The sequence below is a fragment of the Garra rufa genome, chromosome 22 (genome assembly GCF_049309525.1).
Source record: "Garra rufa chromosome 22, GarRuf1.0, whole genome shotgun sequence".
Lineage (NCBI taxonomy): Eukaryota > Metazoa > Chordata > Actinopteri > Cypriniformes > Cyprinidae > Garra > Garra rufa.
Window position 1 is genome coordinate 7,550,387 of NC_133382.1, and position 26,128 is coordinate 7,576,514.

The 26,128-nt window shown below is 34.1% G+C and overlaps 1 protein-coding gene across 1 annotated transcript; it reads left to right on the forward strand.

Moving 5' to 3' along the window:
- The first annotated feature begins 2,155 nt into the window (after positions 1-2,155).
- On the forward strand, positions 2,156-25,657 carry hpn (hepsin). Its single transcript, XM_073828616.1, has 13 exons — positions 2,156-2,353; positions 3,023-3,130; positions 10,188-10,289; positions 10,387-10,428; positions 10,700-10,829; positions 12,904-13,020; positions 13,618-13,658; positions 13,744-13,909; positions 15,749-15,945; positions 16,977-17,072; positions 22,406-22,548; positions 23,563-23,727; positions 23,814-25,657. Exons 2-13 carry the CDS (start codon positions 3,112-3,114, stop codon positions 23,865-23,867), a joined length of 1,272 nt encoding a protein of 423 aa, XP_073684717.1. The 5' UTR covers positions 2,156-2,353; positions 3,023-3,111; the 3' UTR covers positions 23,868-25,657.
- Positions 25,658-26,128: the final 471 nt, after the last annotated feature.

The window sequence follows — 26,128 nt, forward strand, 5'->3', positions numbered from 1 at the left end:
ATTGGCTAATCCTATGAACTAAAGAGCACAATAATAATTATAATACAAATATATGAATGAATTATTCAGAATTTTATTTTTCCATGTTTAATGATTTAAAAAAATATGGTAAAGATATATGTTACTACATAATTCCCAATGTTATGTTACTTTAATGAACAATAACAATCTATAGCAAAATATTTTAACATTAAAACTAACAATAAATAAGCTATTCGTTTATTAACAATTAATAATATTACTAATAATAATAATTATTTTTTTTAATACTATTGTCATTGTTAGTATTATTGTTGGAAAATAATAAAATGGGCACAATGCATACATGGTCCATGGTATTTATTATCAAAAATAATATTTTATTTGAGTATTATATTAAATAACATTATATGAATTTATGTTCCCATTTACATTTTTTAAATTATTATTATTATTTGTATTATTATTTTTTCATGTTTTAGGTTCATTGTTTCTGTTGGTTTAATACTAATAATATGATTAATAATAATGATTATTATTACTATTATTGGAAAATAAGCATACATACACAGAGCATACATTGTATTTATGGCCAATCTAAAGAACTAAAGAGCATAATAATTAATAATATTATATTTGAGTATCATAAATTAAATTAAATGATGAGAAATTATGTTCCCATTTACATTTTTTGTTTTGTTTTGTTTTTCATATTTTAGGATTTTTTATTTAGTACATAATTCTGATGTTATGTTATTTTATGAATATTTATATTTATTTTATTTAATATTTAATTATTAATAACAGCTGCTGCTGTTTTTTAATAAGAATAATTACTATTATCATTGTTATAATTATTATATTATTCTTATTTTTATCATTATTATTATTATTATTATTGAAAAATAATAAAATGGGCACAGAGCATACATGCTCCATGGTATTTATGGCCAATCTAAGAACTAAAGAGCATAATAAATAATAATATTATATTTGAGTATTATATAAATAAAATTATGTTCCCATTTACAATTTTTTTTAAATATTTTTACTACATAATTCCAATGTTATGTTATTTTATGAACATTTATATTTATTTTATTTATATTTTAGATTTCATTATTAATAACAGCTGCTCCTGTTTTTTAAATAATAATAATAATTATTATATTGTTATTATTGAAAAATAATAAATTGGGCATATATCATGTTCAGGGTATTTATGGCCAATCTAAAGAAGTAAAGAGCATAATTATTAACAATATTATATTTGCGTATTATATTGAATAAAATTAAATGAAATTATGTTTTCTTTTTTTGTTTGTTGTTTTTCATGTTTTAGGATTATTTAACAATTCCGATGTTATGTTATTTTATATTTCTATTTATTTTATTTTACATCTATATTTAATATTTCATTATTAACAACAGCTGCTGCTGATGTTTTAGGATTTTTTTTTACTACATAATTCTGATGTTATGTTATTTTATAGACATTTATATTTATTTTATTTAACATCTATATTTAATATTTCATTATTAATAACAGCTGCTGCTGATGTTTAAGGATTTTTTTTACTACATAATTCGGATGTTATGTTATTTTATGGACATTTTTTATTTATATTCATTTTATTTAACATCTATATTTAACATTTCATTATTAATAACAGCTGCTGATGATGTTTTAGTTTTTTTTACTACATAATTCCGATGTTATTTTATTTTATGGACATTTATATTTAACATCTATATTTAATATTTCATTATTAATAACAGCTTCTGCTGTTATTTCAATAATTATAATAATAAAAATAATAAGTATTAGCCTATTATTATTATTGAAAATTAATAAATTGGGCATAAAAAATACGTTTATGTTATTTATGTTTTTAAAATATTCTGAATATTACTATCAACATTCTCTATGAGAATGTTACATTATAATATCAATTATATTTATATTTATTCAATTTCAATGATTACTTTTGTATGCAAAAATCCATTAAAAAAAACTACACGTTAGATGAGCTGCTGCTGAAAGTGAGTTGCGCGCACACAGATTCACCTGTCCAGCGCGCGCGCCCACCTCCACCTGCACACACTCACACCTGCGCTCTCCTGATACTCGCTACTGACCGGAAGAGGGAGGTTTCCACTCCAGCGAACAGCGCAGAAAGAGCAGAGAGAGTGAGGAGAAGCGCTGTCCTGCCCGCCGGAGAATAGCTTTATTTAACACGCAATAAAAGAGCGAAGGACTCCGGGGAAAGTGAAATGTCAGCGCGAATATCTGGACGAAACCACTGATTTACTTCTTCACCTCTTTGTATTCTATTCAAGAGTTTATCCAAGAACCTGAAGCGGAGAGGTAAAGGTGAGAACTTAGTTTTTTACTATTAAGAGAACTGATGAAACTGGAAGTAAATAAATTAGACATTCATTTTTATATTTTCACATCCCATTATGATACCAACAATTACTTCTGAGGTAATTTTCCACGTTATGTAACTGACCATCATTCGTTATATTTCATTCTTACAGTGTATTTTTTCATTCATTTAGAATGTTTAATGTAGCCTACATTTGATTTGAAAGGAAGTTAAAAGACAAAATAAATGTAAATATTTGGAAACAGAGAAAAGGTTATTTTTTAGCTAAACACAAGTTACACAAGACCTTTTCAGCCCTCTAAAAGTGTTTAATGGCATAAAATAAAACCTAATGTAAAATTATAAATCAGTAATTAATTGCACTTGAACCAGTTTGAATGTAATTATCAATGAAGAACATTTTAAAAATTAGTAGCAATTACATAAATTAATGTAAATTAACTTAAATTTAGAGCAACAAAGTTGGCTTGTTTGTTTGTTTTTTTCGTTTTTTTTTTGCTGAAAACACTTTTTGTGATTGTTAATAGCACTGACTGTAACCCTCTGAATTATTTCTCAGTTTGCCCTTTGGTTTATTTAACTTGCTTAACCCGTCTCTGTCCACGACAGCTGTCGGATCACTTTTTTATAAACATTTTTCTCCACATTTTCAGGTTTGAAGAAGCAACCTAGCAAGGTTTTGGGGAGGAATCGTTAAAAACCATTTCAAGATTATTTTTCAGTTTTTTTGTTTTGGATAAAGATGCCAGAGAAGAAGATCGGTGAGTACCGAGCTATTTCTCTCCTTTTTGACATCAGACGACTGCCGTGTTAAAGATTAACAGAGATGGGTCATGTACTCGATTTGTTTTGGTCAGTCTGGATCTGTGTATTACTTTGACAAAAGGCCAAAAAAGTGTCAAGACATGACGTGATGTGCACATACAGCTGTTTACCTGACTAAAAATGCTCAATTAGATGAGAAATCAGGGATAAATTAAGGTTGGGAACTGTTGAGAAAGCTGAACCTTTATTGTTCTTCTCAAATAACAAATTGAACTGCACTTATGCAAACTTGTGAAATTTAGATTATGGACTACAAAACCAGTCTTAAGTAGCATTTGTAGCAATAGCCAAAAATACATTGTATGGGTCACATATTATCGCCAAAAATCATTAGGATATTAAGTAAAGATCATGAAGATAATTTAGAAACTTCCTGTAAATATATCAAAACTTAATTATGGGTTTATGGGTACATTTCTAGTATAATAATATAAACACTGGATGAGGTCAGTTTCAAAATTCTTGTTTAATTTTTTTTGACATATTAGAGTCAAATGTTTTTACAAAGGAGTATTTTGGATATCTCGTTTTGTCACTCCATAATAAGAAAAAAAAAAAGTAGAACAGACGGAAAATAATGTATTATTTATTTTACCATTTTGGGGTATAAAATGTATAAAATCAAGCAAATTATATATGAACAAATCCCTGTGTAAAAACTTTCAGAATATAGACAGGAATAAAAATTGTGTGTTTGGTGTGTGTAAGTGCTACTGAAGTGGAGATTTATGGCTCAGTGTAGGAGAAAAAAAACTCATTTTGAGAAAACAGCCTATGTATTGTAATTAAAATCTATTGCCACAAATAGATAAAGTGCTATAAAACAAACACTTAACAGTGACTATTGAGTGTTTTCTTTCCACTAGTCAAAAAAAAAAAAAAAAAACACTTGAAGTTTTGGTCTTCTATGAAACAACTAAAAGCCAAAATCTCAAACTTGACACGTGCATGAAAAAACAGTGTTTTTTCTCCTCTTAATTTGTGGATTATTCATTACAGTATGTATACAGTATGAAGTATATTTTGTTAATTTTTTCCATAACTTGCTGCTTGCTTGATGTAGCATTTTCAAATAATGTTCTAGACCAAAACAGTCCTTTATAGCGGATGTATTTCATTGTAGAGGCCATTTTAGAGCCTAAAGGCCTTTGTGATTTTAATTTGGCTGCAAAACTTGAATCAATCAGGTATGGCCAGGTATGAGTAAGAGAGAGAGGGACGGAGAGAGAGAGCAGTGTACCATGAAGTAGCTCTGTCTCATACAAGCCCCCACTCAGACAAAAGTACTATTTGTTCTCTGGTCAAATGGGTCATGGCAGGTGCTGTAGAAACAGTCTGAGGCAGTGGAGAAATCCTCAGGAATGAAACGAGAGAGAGCAGACAGGAAAACATCACATTGTTTCAGTTTTGTTCTGACCTCTAATGTAACTGTTCAAAGCTGGGCTCAGTTGAGAGTCAAGGCGAGATAGGGATGGTCTCGTTTTCACTTTCACAAGTGCGTTGTTTTAGCTTGCATCAAGGACCAGGACATTTCACAAGTAGAATGGCTACAGTTCTCAGATAGTTTCAGTCCAACATCTAAGATGATAAAATCTGCTGTGTTATTAAATGCTCTCTGGAAAGCCGCTTAACGGCATAGTTCACTCAGACAACTGATTTTCTGTATTGTGGATCTTAGTTAGCCATATTTAATTAAAAATAAAGGCATATAAAATTTTTGATGGAAAGAAAAAGAGGCTGTGAGCGATAGAAGTAAATGTGTTGAATGGATTGTTTAGCAACATACCAAATGCTCAATTGATGAAACTTTTTCCAGAATTTTGAAAGAAGGCAGCCATGGCCTAATGATGAGAGAGTTGGGCTTGTAACCCAAAGGTTGCCGGTACGATTCCCACACTGGCAGGAATTGAAGGTGGGGATTGTGAATTAACAGCGCTCTTTCCACCTTCAATACCATGAATGAAGTGCCCTTGAGCAAGGCACTGAACCCCCAGTTGCTCCCTGGACGCTGGCTGCCCGGTGTGTGTGTGTGTGTGCACTTGGATGGGTTAAATGCAGAGGGCCGATTTCGAGTATGGGTCACCATACTTGACAATACGTCAGGACTTTGAAGACTTTTATGCTCACCAAGGCTGCATTTATTTGATTAAAAACACAGTAGAATTATGAAATATTACAATTTCAAATCACTGTTTTCTATTTGAATATATTTAAAAATGTAATTTATTCCTGTTATAAAATGCCATTTGATTTAATATGCTGATTTGCTGCTCAAAAAATAATTTTTTTAATTAACATAGAATTTTTTTGTAACAGTATGCATTTCTTTATTGTCACTTATGATCAAATAAATGTCCTTTCAGAGTAAAAGTTTCAATTTCATACAAATAAAATATATTACTGACTCCAACACAGCAAAAAATGTTTTTCTTTCTTAGATTTTTTTGTCTTGTTTCCAGCCAAAATATTAAATTCATATATCAAGAAGGATTTTCTAGATGAGTAAAATTATTGTCAAATTCTAATCAAAATTAAGTGCATTTTTCGCAGTGAAACTATTAGTGTAGCTGTGCTAGTTTTGCATCTTTTGAATCACTTTGCTGTCTCTATATTTGCAAATACTGCAACAAAATGACTTTTGCTTCATTTGGAAAGCAGTTGTATAAAGACTGAGACAGAATAGTCATTTCTGTTAAAAACATTTCTTCCACTTTACGGTAAAGGGATAACCACGTTAGTTTTTAATTCACTAAGTGACGATACAGTGTATGCAAGAAGCTGTTAGTCACTACGGTCCTTAGAGCTGAAATCTTGGAATTAAACTCAATGAAAGGAAAAACAGCAGCCTACCACTATTTTTCTCGTCATGTGATAAACATCAGTCTAGGGCTGTCCCCGAATAGTCGAAGATTCGATGCATCGATATGCGGAGCCTGATTCGACCACCGATCTCACAGTCGAATCTTCGCGGGTGAAACGAGCATCATACCATTTTGGCAATATGGGGGTGCTCAATGTCTAATTGCACACAGAACTACTGGTTTTGTACGGTTATATTACGTTATATACAGCCTTTGATTATGATAATGCAGTAAAAACAAAAGTGAAAAGAAAGAAGCGTTCAATAAATATTTTTAACGTGTTTGTGAATAAATCTAACCACCCCTGTGACAGATTTAATTTTCACTTGCCCTGATCCATGATGAGATGCGGACCATCTTGACGGCAGGGATTAGGCCGCGATCACACCGAACGCGTTTTTGCAATTGGAGGCGCCTCTTTTGAATGGTTTTCTGTTGGCAGTGAGCGTTCTGCGCTCTGTTTATGCGCCCCCGCGCCTCGCGTTTTTGCAGGAGCGCTCTGAGTCTGAGCGCCTGAAGTTGAAAAAAAAAATCAACTCTGAGCGGAAAAACTCCCAACGTCATTCGCGTTCTTTTCCATTGTCCAATCGAATGAATGGAGAGGCGGGCCTTCTGTTGTGATGCGAAAGTTTACCGTCGCTTAAAAAGTCCGGAGACTGCAAGAAATGGAGGAGAAACCTTTGGTGTCTATCGTAGGTAACCAGGAGCTGTATTATTTAGGGTTTCTGCTAATATGACAGTTTACTTAACAGCAAAAAACTAAGATTTTAGAGCGTTCGCGCTATAATCCTTTGATTTGACTGACAGGACAGCTGTTTCGGTCGTTGCTTAGCAAAAAAGGCAGTGCTGTGCGCCTCGCGTTTTTAGAACTAAAAGACGCGTTCTGTGTTTTTATTTAAACCTAAATAAGTTCGTCTGTCAGTTGGCAGGCAGTTTTGGTCGCTTTATTAAAAGTTGTTGCTGTGTGCAGTGTGTAAAATAAAATAAAAACTGTTTTACCCTCCTGCTGACTATAGTGTCGTGCCCCTCCCAACCCATTCACACACACACATAAGCCTAGATGATTCGACTATCGGTCGACTATAGAAAGATTCGAAAATTCTGATTCGACTATGAAAATTCATAGTCGGGGACAGCCCTACATCAGTCTAACATCACTTTCCATGTGTTATTTAACTGTGACCATGACCTGTGATTCCCTCCAAACTGCTGAGAGTGTGAATCATCAAGCTCTAGCATGAATGAATTTCCCAGCAAACGCATCACACATTGTTCTCGAAAGGATAGTACTCCCAAAAATAAAAGATTATGTCATCATTTACTCATTTACTGTGTTATTCCAAACCTGTATGCATTCCTTTCTTCTGTGGAACACAAAAGAAAGTTAGTTTCAGGTTCCATCGCCTTCCATAGTATTTTTTGTCCATACTATGGAAGACAAATGCTTTGTTAGAAACATTCTTTAATATATCTACTTCAATGTTGGGGTAATGCATTTTAAGTAAGGTTTTAAATTGCTGAAGAGTGTTGAACTTTTTATCTTCTGTATTCTACTATACAGACGCAAGTAAAATTTGGTGTGAAAGGGCTTTTACATTTGCCAAAAATAAAACTTTTTATATTAAAAACAAACAAAAAAAGCCCTGTCCAGATTTAAAAAGTAATGCAAAAGTAATGTAATGCATACCTTTCGTAAAAAGTAACTAACGTAATTAGTTATTTTTTTTAGGGAGTAACGCAATATTGCAATGCATTACTTTAAGATATTTTATGCATTTCCTACCATAAATATGAATAAAATTTTATTTTGCATTAGTAATATGCATTGTTAAGAACTTGAAACAACTTGAAAGTTGATTTTCTTAATATTTCGATTTTTTTGCACCCTCAGATTCCAGATTTTTAAATATTGTTCAATGGAAACTTGACATTTCAATTTCAAAAACTGGTTTAGGGTCACTTTTAAAAGTAACTTTTCCCAACACTGATGTTTTTTTGTTTTCCACAGAAGAAAGTATGACAGATTTTTCACTTTTGGGTAGACCAAGTGATTTTACACATTCAGGAAGTAGATTTCCTGAAGGTTTAGTCAGATTGTTCTCCTTTTTCAGTGCTTTTTTGGGTCAAGCAGATCACAAGGGCCTTTAAATACTGTAAAGAGATGTTTCTACATCATATGTCCCTATGACCCAAAGGCCTGTGCGTTCAGTCCTGATGCAGAGCTGCGGCAACCTGTTTTGTGTGTTTGTTTGCTCTGAGCTTATCAGACAGCACAGTCTCTGCTTCAGTCTGGTGTCGCATGGGCCAACTGTTAATCATCACACCAGACCTTCTGCACAAGCTCCTCATAGTCAGGAAAACACATATTTGATGGTTTACATAACATCTGCTTGTGCAGAAAGCCCTGAATCTGAATCCCATCAATCACAAAATCCTACATTTTTATTTTTTAAAAAGTCCATAGAAAGTTATTTCTGGTGATACTTGTTCATTTTAAATGGACTATTGAATGTACTTTGTTTGGAGCCATGGCTCATTGGTATGGTTTAATGTATGTGGTTGCAAAGTAGAGGATGCAGGTTTGAGTCTTGTCTGTATTATTTTCCACTACTCCCAAAAATAGATTTATTGGTCAAAATATATATGTATTTTTTGTCCCAATGACAGAAGCAGGATTTTACCACCGGGCATTTGCAGGAGAATCACCTATTATGATTTTTTTATTTGTATTGTGTTGGGGGCAGCCGTGGCCTAATGGTTAGAGAGTTGGACTTGTAACCCAAAGGTTGCAGGTTTGAGTCTCAGATCCAGCAGGGATTGTAGGTGGGGGGAGTGAATATACAGCACTCTCCTCACCCTCAATACCACGACTGAGGTGAGTCCCTTGAGCAAGGCACCGTACCCCCAACTGCTCCCTGGGCGCCGCAGCAATGGCTGCCCACTACTCTGGGTGTGTGTTCACGGTGTGTGTGCGTGTTCACTACTATGTGTGCACTTGGATGTATTTTAATGATATAATAGCATATTTCATGAATGTTTGAGGTCATATTGACTTTTGATTCCAGACTTATCTTGCCAAATCTGAGCACAGTTCACTCTATGGCTTTGTTGAAATCTTCTCTGAAGCTAAACATCATATAGAAGACACTTGAGAGATTATTTATCTTTTTATCTGTGACCCTGGACCACAAAACCAGGCTTAAGTAGCACGGGTATATTTGTAGCAATAGCCAACAATACATTGTATGGGTCAAAATGATTAAATTTTCTTTAATGCCAAAAAATCATTAGGATATTAAATAAAAATCATGTTCCATTAAGATATTTAGTACATTTCCTACAGTAAATATATCAAAACTTAATTTATGATTAGTAATATGCATTGCTAAGAACTTCATTTGGACAACTTTAAAGGCGATTTTCTCAATATTTAGATTTTTTTGCACCCTCAGATTGCAGATATTCAAATAGTTGTATCTTGACCAAATATTGGCTTATCTAACAAACCATACCTCAATGGAAAGCTTATTTATTCAGCTTTCAGATGATGTATAAATCTCAATTTAAAAAAAAATTGACCCTTATGACTGGTCCAGGGTCACATTTCAGGATAAACATCTGAGAAGCAGAAAGTGAATGTATATATCAAAGTCATATTTACACATGTATGTGTTTTATCTAAGATGATAATGGTTATGAATGAGCAATACTGGTCTTAGGAGAATGATATAGAGCTTGTAAACAGTCCAGCCATGCAGGACTGGTAATGATTGTCTTTACTTACCACTGACATGGTTACATCTCTAGGTACATGCTGACACTGATCTGTGAGTGAGTGAGTGAGTGAGTGTGTGTGTGTGTGCGTGTGTGTGTGTGTGTGTGTGTGTGTGTGTGTGTGTGGAGAGAGAGAGAAAGCTGATCATGGCACTGAGATGAAGTCCCTCGTTTACTTTAGCAGTGAGTAATTGATGACTTTGGACTATTGATCTCGTTCATGGTTCTGTTCTTTTCATCAGTTGTCATGGTTTACGTGTTTGCGCACAGGCATGTATTTTAAGGTTCACAAAATCTTACATTACTGCATTAAGTATACGCTTTGTCCTGTACTGAATTGTAAGTTTCTGTCCTACAGGAAGTCCAGGAATGAGCATCTTCAGCAGGTGTCGGGTGGCCGCTGTGGTAGCTTTGATCTTGATCATACTGGCAGGGCTGGGAGCCGCCATCTGGGCCCTTGGTGAGACTTTCTGCTTGGATTTCTGGGAAATCCAGTTTGCTTATAAGAACTGCTGATTTAGAGGCTTATTACACTTGATTTCTTTGTTTGTTTTCAGTCACGTATCTCAGAACGACAGAAGATACTGGATTATTTGATGGTAAGCATTGTTCTTTTTTTATTTTATCTATCTATATTCAAATACTAGACCATATAGACTATAAATATGCTGTAAACTAACTAACTAATTTGTGTTGCATGTATAATTCAACAAGTGGCATCAAGTTATAATCTAAGAAATAAAATAATTATTTTGCATTTCACATTTTCCATCACAATGGAAATAGACGTTCATGTTGATTGGATTGCATTGTATCATGAAGTATTTACCACAGTATGAAGATGCTCACTGTCTTGATCATGTCTTGCAGTGCAGGTGAGCGCCGCAGACCAGAGGCTGCGAGTGTTTGACTCCACTCAGCGGAGGTGGAAACACGTCTGCTCATCCAGCGCCAACCAGCTCATGGCCAACATCAGCTGTGAGGAGATGGGCTTTGTCAGGTAACAAACATTTTTTTGGTTTGAATTAAAGCATTAGTTCACTTTCAGAACAAAAATGTACAGATAATTTACTCACCCCGTTGTCATCCAAGATGTTCATATCTTTCTTTCTTCAGTCGTAAATAAATTATGTTTTTTGAGGAAAACATTTCAGGAAATTTGTCCATTTAATGGACTTCCATGATGCCCGCAAGTTTGAACTTCCAAAATGAAGTTTAAATGCAGCTTTAGAGGGCTCTAAAAAATCCCAGCCGAGGAAGAAGAGTCTTATATAGTGAAACGATCTGTTATTTAAAAAAAGTACAATTTATACACCTTTTAACCACAAATGTTCGTCTTGTCTAGCTCTGCAATGCACATGCATACTCCGGTTCAAGACAGTTAGGGTATGTTGAAAAACTCCCATCTCATTTTCTCCTCCAACTGCAAAATCACTGTCCAACTACATCGTGTTTTAATTTTTTTTGTAAAGGCCATTTAAGCTTCTTTGCACGTTCACTTTGTAAACACTGGGTTAGTACTTCTGCAGCAGTGTAGAAAAACGATTGGATGACTGATAATTTGCTCTTATTAAATTCAGATAAGACAGAGATATTACTCATTGGACCAAAAAACAGTACACAGAATCTCTTAGATTACAATTTGCAACAAATGTACTGTACCGTTACTTCCTCTACAGTCAAAAATCTGGGTGTTATATTAGACAGCAACTTGTCTTTAGAAAATCATATTTCTCATGTTCGAAAAACAGCATTTGTTCCATCTTAGAAACATTGCTAAGCTACGAAACATGTTACCTGTTTCTGATGCAGAAAAGCTAGTCCACTGCTAGGTGGTTGTCCTTCATCTTTAACCCCTTAGAGTTCCTGTCAAACTTAACTCAATGCAAAACGTCCCGCCGGTGGAACGTTGGAACACTAAGGGGTTAATAAACAAGCTACATGTAGTCCAAAATGCAGCTGCTAGAGTCCTTACCAGGTCAAGTCAAATATGATCCCAATTTTACAGTCTCTGCACTGGCTACCTATTATGTTCCGCATCAGTTACAAATGATTATGTCTTATCTATAAGGCCCTTAATAGTTTAGCTCCTGCATACCAAACTAGTCTTCCACCACGCTACAATCCATCATGCTCCCTAAGGTCGCAAAACTCTGGCCTTTTGGTAATACCTAGGATAGCAAAGTCAACTAAAGGAGGTAGAGCTTTTTCGCATTTGGCTTCCAAACTCTGGAATAGCCTTCCTGATAACGTTCGGGGTTCAGACACAATCTCTCTGTTTAAATCTAAATTAAAGACGCATCTCTTTAGCCAAACATTCAAATAATGCATTTAAACACTTTTTCCTCTCTACGCACCAGACACTTTTTTAATAAGACTCCATATTTCAAAGAACACATTGTGCAATTCTAAGTGTGCTACACACAGGTGAGTGGGCTGAACAAACCTGTAGAAAACACACTATGCACCAGAACTGTTTTTTTTACTTAAAAAAAGAACAACTTTAATTTTACAAACTTTAATTTTCTGTAAAGCTGTTTTGCAACAATTTGTTTCGTGAAAAGCACTATACAAATAAACTTAAATTGAATTGTAGGACGATTTTGAAGATGAAGGGGAAAATGAGATGGGTTTTTCGACATGCCCTGACTGTATTGAACCGGAGCGCACAGAGTATGTATGCGCATCACAGAGCTAGACAAGATGAGCATTTATGGTTAAAAAGTGTACAAATTGTGATTTTTTCAAAAAAAATAACCGTTAGTTTCGCTAGATAAGGCCCTTCTTCCTCGGGTAGGATCATTTAGAGCCCTTTGAAGCTGCATTTACATTGCATTTTTGAAGTTCTAAATCGCAGGCACCATAGAAGTCTACTATATGGAGAAAATTCCTGAAATGTTTCCTCAAAAATCATAATTTCTTTGCGGCTGAAGAAAGAAAGACATGAACATCTTGGATGACAAGGGGGTGAGTAAATTATCTGTACATTTTTGTTCTGGAAGTGAACTAATCTTTTAAGGACTGAAATCCATTGTTTCAGTCAAGTCTTGATCTGTGTTTTTCTCTCTATTCAGAGCAGTGAATTTCTCAGTGACGTGTGCTCCTGACAATGGTGGTGAGCAAGATTTTTTCTGCGTGAAAGAGAGCGAGTTAACATATGGGAAGAAGATAAAAACAGCCCTCTATCCTTGGTAAGACAAGTCCGTTACATACAAATAAAATGTAAAAAAAAAAAGTATATGCACCATGGATATCATCAAATTAAACTGAAAAAAATAAAAAAAATAAATCAAACACTTCTCCATGCAGCTATTCTTTTGATATAATATCATTTGTGATTAACATGTTGCTTGCAAAAAATTTAGCACATCAGAATACATTCATTCTAAATGGCTATCATCATTGTAAGAGATTAATATTCATATGATCATATGATTTCTGAAGGATCGTGTGACACTGAAGAGTGGAGTAATGATGCTGAAAACTCAGCTTTGCCTCACAAAAATAAATTGCATTTTATAATATATTAAAATAGAAAACAGTTATTTTAAATTGTAATAATATTTCACAATTTTACTGTTGTAACACAAACAAATGCTGCCTTGATGTGAATAAGAGACTCCTTTCGAAAGGCCTCGAAAAGAGCCAATGTTGTTATGCCCAGTCAACATACCCCAATCTAATTTTCTCTGTCTTTAACATTGTATCAGACTGAATTTGAATCTGACAAACAAAAAAGAAACAATATCTTAAGCTCTCTAAATCATTCTGTTTCATTTGTGTTTTAGTAAATGTGACAAAGGTCAGATACTTGAGGTGATTTGTCAGGGTAAGTGCTACAACTTGTACATATTTGTAGTATATTCAATATCTGCACTGCAAATGCATAATTTGTTTGCTGTCTATCGCTATAGACTGTGGTCGTCGTATGCTACCTGAGGAGCGGATTGTAGGGGGAGAGGATGCTCGTCAGGGTTCGTGGCCGTGGCAGGTCAGTTTACAGTATGACGGAGTTCACCAGTGTGGTGGATCCATCATTTCAGATCGCTGGATCATCAGTGCTGCACACTGCTTTCCTGAGTAAGTGACATACTTTTACTATTATCTTTACTAATATATGCTAAAAACATGCTGCAAACTTGCTAAAAGATGCTATGAACAGGTACGTCCCAATTTGTGTACATATACACTATAGAGTGTTTTTACGATGTGTCATCAATCTGCCAAATTGGTGGCACTGAATGTAAACAATGCCACTGAACCGAATGAAACTCGCATATTTTGCTGATTATTGCTGCTGAAAATGGTCAATTATTATCATGTTTTAGGCTGTACTATATGGTCAGAATTGGGAAAAACATTGTGAGTCGTACAGACTGCCTTCTCTATATGATTTAGCTTCCACACATTTTTTCCATGGTTTAGACAGCATCAATTAGCAGAACAATGTATTCAGTAGTACATTAACCATGCAATCCATGCTGTTGTTAACATCTGAGTATCTGAGCCAGTATGGCAGGGCATCTGGTTAACTGACCAAACTGTGATGTATGTGCAAACCGTCTATTTTATGACATTGATTTGTAAAAACACTGTAAATAGCATACTGAAAATTCCAAAAAGAAAAGTACACTTCAAATGTCCTGAGGACGCACTTAATTAACTAAAAAAAAAAAAAGTGTGGAATGTTGTACACTTCATGGAGGGGCTATCAAACAAAACACTCACCTTAACCTTTAAACTACTCTAAATTTTCTTGCTTTCTCATGCCAAAACTCTTAAAAATATAGGTTCCAAAAGGGGGCTTTCACAGCGATGCCATAGAAGAACCAGTTTTGCTTCCCCAAAGAACCTTTCAGTAACCTTTTGTCTTAGTGTGAAGAACATTTTAGCCGCTTTTGCCTGGCTACCAGTTTCTCTATGGCTAAGCGGATACGCAGTAAGCAGATACGGTAAATATAAAAATAAATGGCTGAGACACTTTGGTCTGTGGATGAAACATTTGCTCTAATATTGATATTTGGACAGAAAGAAAAATTCAACAACAGCTGGAGGGTGCAAAGAGAAACGAAAAGTTTTTAAAATTATAGCGCAGTGTCTTGCAGAGAAGGGCATTAAGAAAAGTTCAAAACAGTGCTGGGCAAAAATAAAAAACTCAAACATACATATCGCGTCCAGAAGGACAATAACAGTAGAAGCTGTCTACTCTTGCGTTCCCAAGGCAACGATTTGACGCATTTGTATTTACATTCCAAAGAGTTCCGTTATCTGCACCACAGTGGAAAATCAAACCGTATCTGTGCTGACTGGCCCGGATCGGCACGGAACAGAAAGGTTAAGCATTGAGAACGGTTCGGCCCGATAGTGGAAAAGCGGCTTTTGATAATCTAAAGAACCTTTTTCCACTGTAAAGAACCTTTTGTGAATGATAAGGTTCCATGGATGGTAAAGGTTCTTTCTGCACTAATGCCAATAAAGAACCTTTATTTTTAAGAGAGAACAAAACAATTTGTTGGCTAACTTTACTATTTTGAATGCATTAGTCGTTAAAAAAGAAAAAAAAAAACTTTTTGAATCTCAGTACTTCAAATCTAAAAAACATTTTATAGTGCTCAAAAGCATTTATTGATTTGCTATTCTCTAGTGAGAAGCTGATTTTTTTTTTCAAAACATGCAACATACAATTTACAAAAAGTCCTTTTTTTTTTCACCAAGGCTGCAATTATTTGATCAAAAATACATGAAAACTGTGATATTGTGAAATATTATTACAATTTAATATAATGGGTTTCTATTTGAATATATTTTAAAATCTAATTTATTCCTGTGATGCAAAGCTGGATTTTCAGCATCATTACTCAAGTCTTCGGTGTCACATGATTTTTCAGAAATATGCTGATTTGTTATCCGTATCCTCAGGAGGTATCGTCATGTGTCACGCTGGCGGGTTCTGATGGGATCGATCTACAACACTCCCATCCGTAAGAACATTGTGATCGCTGAGGTGAAGACGGTTGTCTACCACAGCAGCTATCTGCCCTTCGTCGATGCCAACATTGATGACAACAGTCGTGACATTGCAGTCCTGTCGCTGACAAAACCGCTACAGTTCACTGGTGAGTTTTCACACTAACCAACATTAAATAGGTAGCCCTGGCCATAATGAAACGTCATTGGCCAAAATCCTGTTCTGTATAGATGCACATTAAACATCACATATGTGACATGGGTATAGCCAACAATACATTCTATGGGTCAAAACTATTATTTTTTGTAAAGATCATGTTCCATGAAAATATTTTGTACATTTCCTATGGTATATATATATTAAAACTTAATTTTTGATTAGTAATATGCATTGCTAAGAACTTCATTTGGACAACTTTTTATGCACCCTCAGATTCCTGATTTTAAAATAGTTGTATCTCGGCCAAATATTGTCATATCCTAACAAATCATACATCAATGGAAAGCTTATTTATAAATCACAATTCGCAAAAAAAATGGCTGGTTTTGTGGTCCAGGGTCACATATGTTCTTATTGGCTGTGATTATGCATATTTACAATCAGATTTGGCGGAAAAATGACTAAATGACTCTAAATAGAAGTGTCTTTGAAATACTACCGTAAATGTCATCTTGGGTTGTTTGAAGGTATTTTAAAACAAAGCTATTTTTTTTATAAAAGAATGCATTCATAAAGGAAATGGCTCTGTGTATCAAGGACAAATCTTTACTGGCAGCAGTGTAATCAAAGTGTGTTTTAAGGTTTTTTTCATTAGGTATTGGTATGTTACGGGCCTGTCTGACTGAACTTCATTATAGTAAAACCTCGCTCTAGTCTCAGGTTGCTCGTCCTGAAAACAAAGCTCCTCTATGTCCAAGGGGCCTTGAGTGAAACAAAAGACAATACCATCAGAGTTTTCCAGAAGGACAAAGCTTTTCTTCATATCCATGGTTTTCTGTAACCATTAACCAGAATGTTGTAGGGAATGTGTTGGATTTGATTCTGAAATGCATTTGTTTCTCAATGTAAACAAAGTAAATCGAGCTTGAGAAATGCTAAATTGCAAAATGTTCCCTCTAGTGTCCTTTTACAGTATTGCATTTGATTTATGTGTTTTACTCATTTGTTTTGGCCTTTTAGATTATATCCAGCCGGTGTGTCTTCCGACCTACGGCCAGCGTTTGGCAGATGGACAGATGGGTACAGTGACTGGCTGGGGTAATGTGGAGTATTATGGTTAGTAATTACTTATTTTGTGTCATTAAAGTGCTGCATTTCAGTGTTTATCATCTCTTTACCTGAAACTGGAGACTCCCTCTCTGTCTGTCTGTAATTTGACCTTTGTGTCAGTGACCTGTGTGAGTATTGCTGTGGTCATGTATGACCAGCAATTGATTATCAGACAATAATTTCAACTTCCCTTTACTTGTGATATAAGCCTAACAGGCTTTTCACATCATTCCAGTGTTATAATTTGTGAAAAAAGTGTGCTTAATTATATTGAATTTGCACTTCTAGTGTAGTTATCTTAGTGTACAAATCTTTAAGTATAGATAATAAAGTATTAAAAGAAATAAAACGCTACTTTAGCATACTTAAAGAGAAAACACTGTTTCGTAGCACGCTTTTAAAAAGTGCACTTTATAATATTGTCAAATTAGAAGTTTTGCTTTAAAGTACATTTTAAGTCATTGCTTTATTAAAATTCTAGCATGTTTTAGTACAATAGTTATACTTTCTATAAAAGTTGCATGTTTTAAATGTTTATTTATGAAGCTGCCCACTTTCCTGCTAAGCTTTAATTTACTGTAAACATATTTCCTGTTTATTCATAAACCCCAAAGGTCAAGAATTATTGTCTGTGAAGTAATTGACTGGCTGTTGTACATTGGCTGTCTTCATGTCATGTTAGAATGATTGTATTTAAGAGATGAGTGCACATAAACGTTGCTTTAAAGAAAATTACTAATAGAAATATTGTTGCTGAAAATCATGGCTGAAACTATTTGACCTTAGTCATAATAAGTTATAAAAACTAAAAAGGTAGTGATGCATTGTTACCTGTGATTGTAAAATCATTTGCAGTTATATATGCATGCCCAACTAAAACATTTTTTTTTCTTGATTATGCAAACAATAGCAAAAACATTAAGACATTATTATTTTGTAAACATTATATGAACATTACTTTTGAATGTTGACTGAACAATCTGAAATAAATATTAAAAATAAAAAAGTTAATAGTTAAAAAAAAACGTTAAACTAAATATCATTGCCTTTGCATCCTTATTGGCTCGCAGACAAATTTTATTACATTGGAAATCTACAAATCCACCTAAAGTATCACAATGGCTTTGGGATCTGATGTTATACCCACATCTAGAAAAGATTAAATATTCAATTAGAGGTTCCCATAAATTCTCTTATGTCTGGCAACCCTTATTATCATATTTCACTGCCATAAAGGTACTTTCTTGACATTGTAATATTCCTGATTATGGTATCCAGTTTAATTTATCTATTCATGTATGTATGTATTTATTTATTTCATTTTAACTTTTTCCCTTTGTAATTATTTATTTATTTTTCCATTTTTATTTAACTATTGCATATCCATCTTTGTTGTATTCTAATCAATATCATTATTAATATTAGGCAGTATGTTCTGGGTTGGTTGGGGAGGGTTTAAGAATGTAAAAAATACAGTCTCTGTACAATAACATTTGTCTTTGGAATAAAAATAAACAGGAAAAAAAAAACTTAAAAGTAAAAAACATTAGGCGAACATCCAAATAAAACATTTCAGAAAAAAGTTTCCATGAGCAATGTAGAAATCTTTGTGCTAACATTTTAAGAACTTTATTAAAGACCTATTTTGAACAAATGTTCTACTAACGTTAATGGAAGAAACTTTTGTTCATAATTTTAAGAAAATTTTGCAAAAAGCCAATGTTCTGAAAACATTCCCTGTTAGCTGGGTATACAGTTGAAGTCAAAAGTTTACATACATGTTGCAGAATCTGCAAAATGTTAATTATTTATTATTATTATTATATGTTTTTGTTTAGTACTGACCTGAATAAGATATTTCACATAATAGATATTTAGATATAGCCCACAAAAGAAAATAATAGTTGAATTTATAAAAATGACTCCGTTCAAAAGTTTACATACTTGATTCTTAATACTTAATACTGTGTTGTTACCTTAATGATCCACCGCTATGTTTAGTAATAGTTGTTCATAAGTCCCTTGTTTTACACACTGAGGACAACTGAGGGACTCATATGCAACTATTACAGAAGGTTCAAATGCTCACTGATGCTTTAGAAAGTAACACAATGCATTAAGAACCGGGGGTAAAAACTTTTTGAATTTAAAGATCAGGGTAAATTTCACTAATTTTGTCTTCTGGGAAACATCCTGTTCAAAAGTTTACACCTCTGGCCCTTAATGCGTGGTTTTTCCTTCTAGAGCATCAGTGAGCGTTTGTCAAGTGCCTTCGAACTGTGAGGTGTCCACACTTGAAAAGGACCAGACTTGGGATTTCACTCAGAATAACATTTATTTTGATCACTTCATTTGGCAATGTAGTAAGATCAAATGCAACAGGTGAAAAACCTTTAAATACACTGTATAAAAAAGCTGTAAAATTAACGGTAAAAACCTGGCAGCTGTGGTTACCAGAGTTTTCCCGTAAAAAATACGGTAGCAATGTTTTACAGTTTTCACTTAAATTTACAGGTAAATGCCGTAATTTCACTGATATAATGGTAATGTACCAACTTCCTGAAATATTGAAATCTGTTTTGTACCTTTGTAATACACTGATAACCAACAAAAGCAGGTGATGATGACAACATCACATGATGAACTAAAGCCCATCACAAGGAGGTTTTAAATAATAACTTATATAAAAGGTGCACAGTGTCATTCACACAAACACTAAACACCATCATGGTAACACACATAAAACTGAAATAATGCAAAAAACATTAATTTAACAACATAAGATGTAACATACAACCCTAATGTACAAAACTGCCAAGAAAAAAATAAGAAGAAAAAGTTATTTCAACAAAAAAACATCAAATTAAAAAAAATTAAAAACAGGGAATTCTGGGAATGTCAATTTACAGTTATTCACTGTACATTTTACATTCTTTTTCATTTCCAAAAACGGTATACTCCCGTAAAATTACATGCACAGTTTTTCACCGTATATAGATGGGGAACTTACGGTTAACCATTTCACAGGTTTTTACCGTAGCATTTTTACAGCTTTTTACCGTTAAATTCACAGTCTTTTTTTACAGTGTAAACAAACACAAACCTTTTAAATAAACAGGTATTTTTCCTACACAGGAAAGGTCAAATGCATTTTTTACAGGCAACACAGCTTGATCTTTTACTCTGCATGTTACAAGCAACACCATACCAATCTAAGCATTTGGTCTTATCGATTATCAGTATCTCTTTAAACCATGCAGTAATAATTACTTTCAAACTTCACCTGTAACATTAACACATTTACCACATTAAATACCAAACAACCAAACCAAACAAAGGATCTAAACGAGAGTCTAAAAAACGAGAGTCCACGTGAGCTTACCGATAGCCCGTCATAATCAAAAAGTCCCAGTTCCTCACAGTGAATGAGTTTGTGCCTCTGCCGACCTCTTTGCCCATCGCACTCCAGTCAAATGACTAATTCACGTATTTGAAACATTGAACTGGACGCAAACTTCTAATTTCCTCAATTTAATTCACCTGGTTGAGCCCATACCAGCACACCTCCCCCGGGTTAACGCGACAGCATTTGAACCTTCTGTAATAGTTGCATCCCTCAGTTGTCCTCCCATAAAAAAAAAAATCCCAAAAACAATATCTCAAAAACAATATAGTCATAGAGTGGGGGAACTATGTCTTCACTTTGTAGGCATAAACCCGGAAGCGAGTTAGCATTTTAGCACTTCCGTCAATGTTTTTTTTTTTTTATGGGATTTTGGTTAAATCCTTTAAATAAGGTCCGTGGTTAACACAAGCTCAAGATATTTTCACGTTTTATTGTATGACATAGGACACACCAGTTACACCCCACTCGTGATTATTATTTTTTTTAACTGTTACGTTTCTTGAAAAAGACTACCAAGTTGCTAAATGGGACTACAGGTGCTGTCAGAGACATTAAACGTCATCACGCAGAACAGTTTATCAATTTATAGTATTTCCTAATTGCAGTATAATTTGTATACTGCAATTAGGTATTTTATATTGTTGTTCGACAATGTTTTTTTTTTGCTTTGCCCCGAAATGCAACGAAAAGTTTCATATGGAAAATTCTCATTTTATTACTGATGCAATCAGCGGAGACTCTGGGTTTGTACCATAAGGTAAACTCATTTTATGATTATATACCACATTTACCAGCTTTACGTGGTCGCGGTAAAACTTTACCGATGCATATTGCTTGAAGCCACATTAAAATGAAATGTTTACGGCCAAATGAAGCCGTTAGAAAGCAGAAAGATTGAGGATTTTCTAGAAGAAAGGATACAATAACATTTTGTGTAACCACCCTAACAAAATGATAGCTGAAATATGGTACTTTATTCACTAAAATAAATTGAATCTTACCATAATCAAAAACTTGCTCACTCTGCTGTTATTTAATAATTTGAATACTACGTGGAGACTTTTTTTTATTAAAATATTTATATTAATCAAGGATTTATTGACTTTTAATGGATCTTATTTCAAAATGTACAGAAATACATGCTTTCACATGTGCTTTAGTAATGATTATTTCATTTATTCACTCCTCAGTGTTTATTATTAATGTTTCATTTCAGTTTTATTTTGGCTCTAGTTTTGGATATATTCCAGTTTTATATGAAAAGGTATGTAATGAGGAATTAAATTCACCCACAGAGTAAATCCTTTATACTGAACATGTTCCTAAAAATAAGTTTGAAAAATGTTTAGCTTTTTAGTTCTGGCGTTTGTATTTAGGCTTCAAATTTCATACAAGTTGTATTATTTTATGAGGATTATCTTGATGGACAAACCGTGTAAGTTTCACGATCTATGGTTAAACACAGAGATTCTTTTTTGCGATAATCCAAAAGCCTATGAAAAAATCCTATTGCCTTTTTGTTGAGGGAACAAGGGTGATGCTATCAAGCGATTGCCCTACAAAGGGACGTCATAGTTCCACCACTCTATTGTTGTAAAGGGTTCAAATTACAATGCTCTTAAAAGCACAGTTCACCCAAAAACAATTCTATTTCAATTTACTCAATTTTATTTTCACTTCGGGACCCACTGACAAAGTCAAAGTTAAAGGAAACTAAAATCATTTGGTTACTAACATTCTTTAGAGTAACGAAATGAGAGTGAGTAAGTGATAACAGTTTTCATTCTGGGGTGTACTATCCCTTTAAATATGCTAATTCCAACATGATATGAAAGCAACAATAGACATTAGTTTGAAAAAGCACTCTAGAGATTTTCAGAAAGGTTTCAATTTCACACCAACGCCCTCATTCATGTCTTTTGATTTCTTGTAGGCACTCAAGCCAACGTCCTCCAGGAAGCCCACGTGCCCATCATCAGCGATGCTGTGTGCAATGGCCCGGATTATTATGACAACCAGGTCACAACCACCATGTTCTGCGCCGGATATGAGAAAGGAGGAACCGACTCCTGCCAGGTACAGTACAGTGCCTTGCAAAAGTATTCATACCCCTTCATTTTTTTCACTTTTTTTTTTTTTTTGTTGCAGCATTATGTTAAACTGCTTTAAATTAGTTTTTCCCCCACATCAATTTACACTCCATACACCATAATAATGACAAAGCAAAAACCAGATTTGCAAATTTTACAAATGTATTAAAAATAAAACACTGAAATAAGTACATTGCATAAGTATTCATACCCTTAACTCAGTACATAGTTGAAGCACCTTTACAGCCTCAAGTCTTTTTGGGTATGATGTGACAAGCTTTGCACATCTGCATTTGGCAATTATCTGCCAGCTTGGATGGGGGCTGGCAGACATTTTCTAAAGTCCTAGTTGTTTCAGTCGTCTTCCAAGCTTCTGTGAACCTTCAATGCAGCAGATTTTTTTCTGAACTCTTCCCTAGATCATTGCCTTAACACAAGTCTGTCACTGAGCTCTACAGGCAGTTATCTTGACCTCAGGACTTGGTTTTTGATCTGATATGCATTTTCAGCTGTTAGACCTTTTCTGAGAGGTGTGTGCCTTTCTAAATCATACTCATTCAAATGAATTTGCCACAGTTTAACTCCACTCGAAGTGTAGTAACATCTAGAAGCAATATGAATGCTCCTGAGCTAAATTTCGAGTGTCCCAGAAAAGGGTATGAATACTTATGCAACGGGATCTTTTCAGTTTTTTTATTTCTAATAAATTTGCAAAGTTGTTACAAACCTGTTTTGTGCTTTGTCATTATGGTGTATGAGATGTAGATTGATGTGGAAAAAAAAGTAATTTAAAGCAGTTTAACATAATGCTGCAACAAAAGAAAATGTGAAAAAAATGAAGCAATGGCAAGGCACAGTATCTGCCACACAGCTATGACATCATCAGACCTGATGAACAGAGCAGCACATGTCCACTAGAGGGAGACATTCATAACTAATATGCATGTGGCTGTGTGAAATTGTGAAGTGATATGAGATACTGTTTCTCATATAATTTAAGGGCGACAGTGGTGGTCCTTTCGTAGCAGCGGATGTCTTGTCAAAGACCAGCCGCTATCGTTTGCTTGGGGTGGTGAGCTGGGGAACAGGCTGCGCCATGGCCAAAAAGCCTGGCGTCTACACACGTGTGTCACGCTTTCTGCCATGGATATCTACAGCCATGAGGGTGAGTGATGCAGCATGACTGCTACACTTTCAACAGCATATCTATATATCATAAAAACAAACTTTTTCTCACATTTACCTCTGCAGATGTATGAAAACTCCCCTGGAGTGCACAAAATGGCACGAGCGGTTACACCCTAGCCATTCAGAGTGGAGAAATGTTTCATATGAGACTGAAATGTTGCCCGTTGAGGTCAGATGTGTTGCTCGGATCAGTCTGAGATCTGACGTCTGGTGTTGATCAGATGTTTTGTGATGATCAACCTGTCTCAAGGACAATATCTGACTCCCGGAGGCCAAGAGCAATTTTTGATGCTGTACTTTGGGTTTAATATGTTTGAGAACATAGCATGTTTTATCAATATTAAACATGCTATTTTTCTCAGAAAATCTGTCACCGAAATACAGTATAATAAGATGGGGTAATCAAATTAGCAATTTTGGCTGAACCCAAAACCACTCATAATATGTGTGATATATAGTCCATATACACTGCTGCTCAAAAGTTTGGGATCAGTAAGATTTTTAATGTTTTTGAAGAATTCTTATATGCTCATCAAGGCTGCATTTACTTGATCAAAAATACAGAAAAAATTGAAACATTATTACAGTTTAAAATAATGGTGTTCTATATTAATATACTTTAAAACATAATTTATTCCTGTTACTTCAGTTTTCTGTGTTACATGATTCTTCAAAAATCATTCTAATATGCTGATTAATTACTGTTATTATCAATGTTGGAAACAGTTGTGCTGCTTAATATGTTTAGATTCTTTTTAGGATTCTTGATGAATAATAGGTTAAAAAGAACAGCAAATATAAATAAAATATAAATCTTCGCCATCATTTTTTATTAATTTAACACATCCTTGGCCAATAAAAGTATTAATATCTTTCAAAAAAAGAAAGAATAAAAAATGTACTGACCCCAAATGTTTAGTTGGTAGCTTATATTGTTACAAAAGATCTATATTTAAAAAAAAAAAACACTGTTTTTTTTCTCAATTTTATTTGTTAAAGAATGCTGGGGGGAAAAAAATCACAGGTTCCAACTAAATATTAAGCAGCACAACTGTTTTCGACATTGATAATAAATCAGGATATTAGAACGATTTCTGAAGGATTAGGTGACACTGAAGACTGGAGTAATAATGCTGAAAATTCAGCTTTGTATCACAGGAATAAATTACATTTTTAAATATATTCAAATAGAAAACAGGTATTTCAAATTGAAATAATATTTCATAATATTGCAGTTTTTTCTGTATTCTTGATCAAATAAATGCAGCCTTTATGAGCATAAGAAACGTCTCGAAAACCCATTAAAAATCGTACTGATCCCAATCACTGTACAGAATGTATAGTAGCAAAGAAAATTAAATCCTTGGTCATGTTCAGCTCTAGTCAGATTTAAAAATTGTTACCTGTAAAAAAAAGAAAAGAAAGAAAAAGACAAAAAAAAATATTATCACAATCTGACAAAGACTCATCTTTATATCAATCTACAGTATTTATCACAATTTTGTTTACTAGTGGCACAGGTCCAGTCAAAATCTGTAGTACATGAAGCATTTTGCCGAATAATACAGGCCTCTGTGAAATGTGCCATGATTATATATGTACTTAAATAGGTTTTATAAATTGAAATGGCCAAAATGGTGACATCTGAAAAAAAAAAAAAAAAAAAAACTACACACTTAATGTATTTTACATGTATTATATTTTATTTCTCCTCTTTTTTTTTTGTCAAAGATGAGTTAAGCATTAATGTGGCGAGCACTAAATGTAAAGATACAAACCAAAGACTGGTTTAGAAAGCAGTATGAATAAACTCAAGGCTGTGGCAGTCAGTATTGTTGCTTATATTGTTGTATATATAAATAGCTTCCATACAATGCAATGCACTGTTTAATTCAGTTGTATGTCTAATTTTACAGATCTGGCCATTAAAAATGCGTCTATTTTCACGCGGCAGCCTGCAATTCGGCACGCGTGGGCACGCGTCCTACCGCAGCGGCTTTTTTTGATTTTTTTACAACGTTGTTGCACTTCATATAATATCCACCAGGTGGCGCAAGGAACAACATTCTGTAGCCAAACACCATGGCCAGCTCTAGGGGGCGTTGGTCACAAATACCAGTACAATAGTTCAATGATTCCTCTTTCCTGAAATTATGGTTCAAACCAATAGCAAAAAGATAGCCTATTCATAAGCAGGTGCAGTTGTATTGTTATTTTGTTTTCTTTCTTTGTTTTCCTGACGAACATTTATTAGACTGCATCGGAAATAGAAATGTTAATTTCAGTTATTTTATTTTTCCAACCGACAACTGACGTAAACCGCTAAATTCGTTTTCAGGGATTAATTATACACAAGCAAGAAGCAGCATAAACATCAG

Bases quoted from the DNA above. Each gene is read 5' to 3' on its own strand.
- hpn (XM_073828616.1), top strand. The intron at 13,659-13,743 runs GTAAGTGCTACA...CTATCGCTATAG, and splicing joins ACTTGAGGTGATTTGTCAGG to ACTGTGGTCGTCGTATGCTA. The intron at 15,946-16,976 runs GTGAGTTTTCAC...TTGGCCTTTTAG, and splicing joins AAAACCGCTACAGTTCACTG to ATTATATCCAGCCGGTGTGT.